General features: G+C 38.7%; 1 protein-coding gene across 1 annotated transcript; it reads right to left on the bottom strand.

Moving 5' to 3' along the window:
• Nucleotides 1–2,866: 2,866 nt before the first annotated feature.
• On the bottom strand, nt 2,867–3,814 carry LOC129627875 (olfactory receptor 4A47). Its single transcript, XM_055547338.1, has one exon. The coding sequence runs from the start codon at nt 3,812–3,814 to the stop codon at nt 2,867–2,869; it is 948 nt and encodes a 315-aa protein (XP_055403313.1).
• Nucleotides 3,815–4,277: the final 463 nt, after the last annotated feature.

The following is a 4,277-nucleotide window of genomic DNA, read 5'->3' as shown; positions in this document are numbered from 1 at the left end:
AAAGAATAAAATAGTTAAGAAAAAACATAACCAAAGAGACAAAAATCTTGTAAACTGAAAACTGCAATATGTTACTCAGAGAACACACACCCATATATGGAAAGAATTTTATGAATTGGGTTATTTAATAGCATTAAGATATTAATATGACTGTAAGTGACCTACAGATTCAGTGCAATCCTTATCAAAACCGAAAAATGTTTTTGGCAGAAATAGAAAAATTCATGCCAAGACTCATATGGAATCTCAAGGATTTTCCAAGTCAATCTTGAAAAGAAAAGAGAAAGTGGTCAGTCTAATATTTCCTGATTCTGCAACATTACACAAAACAATGGTAGTCACAGCACCAGTTTTGGAATAAAGACAGACAACAAACCAATGGAATTAAGAGAGTCTAGAAGTAAACCTTTTATGTGTGCTTAGATAATTTTCAACAAGGGTGCCAACAGCATTTAATGGGGAAAGGATATTACACTGAGTGAAAAAAGGCAATCAAAAAAAAAAAAAAATGATTCCACTTTACATGAGGCACTTAAAGTAGTCAAGTTCACAGAAAGTAGAATGGTGATTGCCTGGGGCTCACTGCATGGAAATGGGAAATCTTATTTAATAGCTGTGGAATTTCAGTTTGGGAAGCTGGAAATGTTCTGCCAATGATAGACAGTGATATCATTTGCATAACAGGGTGAATTAATGCCACTTTAATATGGTTAAAATTAAAAATTTTGTTATGTATATTTGACCACAATTTTTAAAATAAGTTTAAGAACTAAGGTAATAGGAGATTTCCCGGTGGCTCAGTGGTAAAGAATCTGCCTGCAATGCAGGAGACTCAGGAGACACAGGCTCAATTTCTGGGTTGGGAAGATCCCCTGGAGGAGGGCGTGGCAACCCACTCCAGTATTCTTGCCTGGAGAACCCCATGGACAGAAGAGTCTGGTGGGCAACTGTCCACAAAGAGTCAGACTAGACTGAAGAGACTTGGCATGAACATACAGCACTTCTGAGGATCCTGGAGCAAAAAAGCAGAGTCTGGAGAAAAGTAGGGTACTGTGCATGCCCCCTGCACACAATACCACCAAAGGAGTTGTTTGTCCTTCCTACCCGCCGCTGCAGCGGGGACCCCAACAAAGTCTTGCCTGAATTTCTTGTCTGGTCTCTAATTAATTTCTATTGATTAAGGAGGTCAAGAACCCTGGATAGTAACAAGGACACCAGCCCAGAAACTCTGGGACCTTTAACCACTCAGACAACACAAGCTCTGGGGCCCTGGGCCCGCAGCCAGGGAAGCTGGGACTTGGCTCTACCACCAGTGGGCTAGCCCTAGCCCGAGATCCTGGTCTCACCCACCAGTGGGCAAGCATCAGCCCAGGACCCACTGAGCCAAAGCCCCACCCACCAGACCATGGCCCTGATGCCAGCCCAGTCAATCCCAGCCCACTCACCAGCAGGCCAGCTCCACCCAGGACACCCTGGCCTGACCATTCTACCAACCAGCAAAATGACACCAGCTCCAGGACACCTTGCTCTGTGACTAGCCAGAAAGTTATCAATTATGTGTACAATAGCCAAAAGTGTCATTTCTTTATTAGAAAATTATTTCATAAAAATCAGCATGGAAAGGATCAACAATTAAATGAATAGATAAAAGAGAGTAACAGACAATTCTAGGGGGAAAAAAATACAAATTATATCAAACAAGTGAAAAGATTTCCAAACCCAATTATATCAAAAGGACTTGTGGTAAATTATAAAACCAAATTTCAATTAAATTTCATCTGATTATCATATGCCATCAGTATTTATCAGGACTGATTTTGAGAATGTGGACAAAAATATTCTCACAGACTGTGGACAGGAGTGTAGCTCTTTGTACAACTTCAAAGATGGCAGTAGCTATGACCATCAATATTTTAAATAAATGTATTACCTGAGCATTGATTCAGACACAACACATATATCAACAACTTCACTTCCAGGAGCTCATACTTGCACACATTCAAAAACATATTTTTATTGCAAAATTACTTTTCATAGAAAAAGTTTAGGAACAACATGAAAAAGAATGGAAACTATTTCAGTGTGTCTCTATAAAGGAGTATGATGTAGTATGGGAAAAATTAAGGATTAGATCTAAATGGACTGCTAGGAAAATACTTCACAGATGTTACTAAAAAAGCAAAGTTTACCTACACAGGAAAAAAAAATACATGTCTTTAAATATAATTGCTTTTACATAGATTATTACCAGATGGATCTTAAGAAATAGAGTGTCCCTGCAGAAGTGGACTAGAAAATATATTGAGAGATAAATAGGAAATGTATTCTACACTTTCTCCCATGTTGTATGATTTGCACTTTTACTATTTATTATTATCTATTTCACTTCAATTGTTTAAAAAACTTAGGGTTACATGAAAAGTTTTGTGTATAATGCAACTGAAATTTTATAAAGAACACAGAGTATAGAGCATTAAATACTTTAAACAGCATAATAAAAATAACTTAAAAGACAAGAATCTAAGTAAAAATAAATACTGTCTGGAAAAATTAAAAAGAAAAAATGCATAAATTGGTTAAAAATCGGTGTAACTATATAAAATTTCCTCACTAATCTGTTACATGATATCGGCTCCTTCAATATAAGCCTTTTACATCTTTCTAGGTATAGTGATAACAAAATATTACTGACCTTACATTCGACTATGGAGAAGAACTATTCATGTTATTAACAGCACAGTTGCATAGTTATAGTATAACTTTTTATATTATAATTATAAATTCTTTGAAGAAAAAGAAATCAACTTCAGATTTGAGAAAGCTACTGAATTCCGAGGAAGTGGTCTCTGATGTCAAATGACCCCCTTCATGGTGGAGGATGCACTTTTTTACCATAAAATGCCATGTTCCTTCTCCAAAGCTTATTCATGGCATTTGTCATCTCTGAGTTTCTCAGAGTGTAGATTAATGGATTCAGCATGGGGGTTATGACTGTATAAAACACACTTAATGATTTGTCAATAGGGAAGGTCTTAGCAGGTCTCACATACATGAAAATGCAGGGAACGAAGAAGCAGACAACCACAGTGATGTGGGAACCACAGGTCTGGAGGGCTTTCCGCCTCCCTTCCTGACTCAGGTTCTTCAGAGAGTGCAGGATGACTCCATAGGAGACGAGCAAGAGCAGAAACACTATAGTGCAGATTAGTCCTCCATTTGCCGCTACTAAGAGGCCAATGACATAAGTGTCAGTACAGACGAGTTTCAATAGAGGGTACATGTCACAGAAAAAATGATCAATGATATTGGGGCCACAGAATGGGAGCCCAAAAATAGTGCTAAGTTGAACAATTGAGTGCAGAAAACCTCCAACCCAGGACACCACCAGCAGCACAACACACACCCATTGCCTCATGATCACCAAGTAATGCAAGGGCTTGCAGATGGCCACATAGCGGTCATAGGCCATCACCAGCAGAAGGAAGACCTCTGATCCACCAAAGAAATGCTCTGTAAACAGCTGGGTCATACAGGATTCGAAGGATATGGTATTTTTCCCCATGAACAAGCTTGAAATCAGCTTGGGAGAAATAGATGAGGAATAAATGACATCCATAAATGATAAGCTAGCAAGAAAAAAGTACATCGGTGAGTTCAGGGTCTTACTAAATGTTACAGTCACCACAATAAGCATGTTGCCCAACATGGTCAAAATGTAGAAGAACAAGAACAGAACCAAAAGGACTTTCTGCTCCTTGGGATTCTGTGTGAGGCCCAGGAGGACAAAGTGAGTCACATTGCTTCTTGGTTCCATCTATTCCTTATAGGTGCTGACTTCAGATATGAGGAACAGTTTACCTATCAATCAAATCAAAAAATTAAAAACACCTTTACATGGCTTATAAGCTTAATGTACTTTATTCACTCAGTGTGTTAAACCTGACATTAGGATCATGAAGTCAAACCAGAATGTTCCCCTATTCTCAGTGATTAGACGTATAATGAGGGGTCAGGCCACACCAACTCATTTTATAAGTGTCACTACATATATTCAGGATAAGGGCTCACATTGCCAGAATATCTATAGTCAACTCTGGATCTGGGAAGGTTTCTCAACGAAAACAATACTTCAGCTGAGTTTTATAGGAAATAAATAGGGAATTCCACGGATGTGGAAAAGTGAAAGTGAAGTCGCTCAGTCATGTCCGACTCTGAGCGACCCCATGGATTACAGCCTACCAGGCTCCTCCATCCATAGCCGTAGCAGTAGCAGTAGG

The sequence above is a fragment of the Bubalus kerabau genome, chromosome 15 (genome assembly GCF_029407905.1).
Source record: "Bubalus kerabau isolate K-KA32 ecotype Philippines breed swamp buffalo chromosome 15, PCC_UOA_SB_1v2, whole genome shotgun sequence".
Lineage (NCBI taxonomy): Eukaryota > Metazoa > Chordata > Mammalia > Artiodactyla > Bovidae > Bubalus > Bubalus kerabau.
The sequence above is the reverse complement of the archived record's forward strand: the minus strand, read 5'-3'. Positions and strand labels throughout refer to the sequence as shown.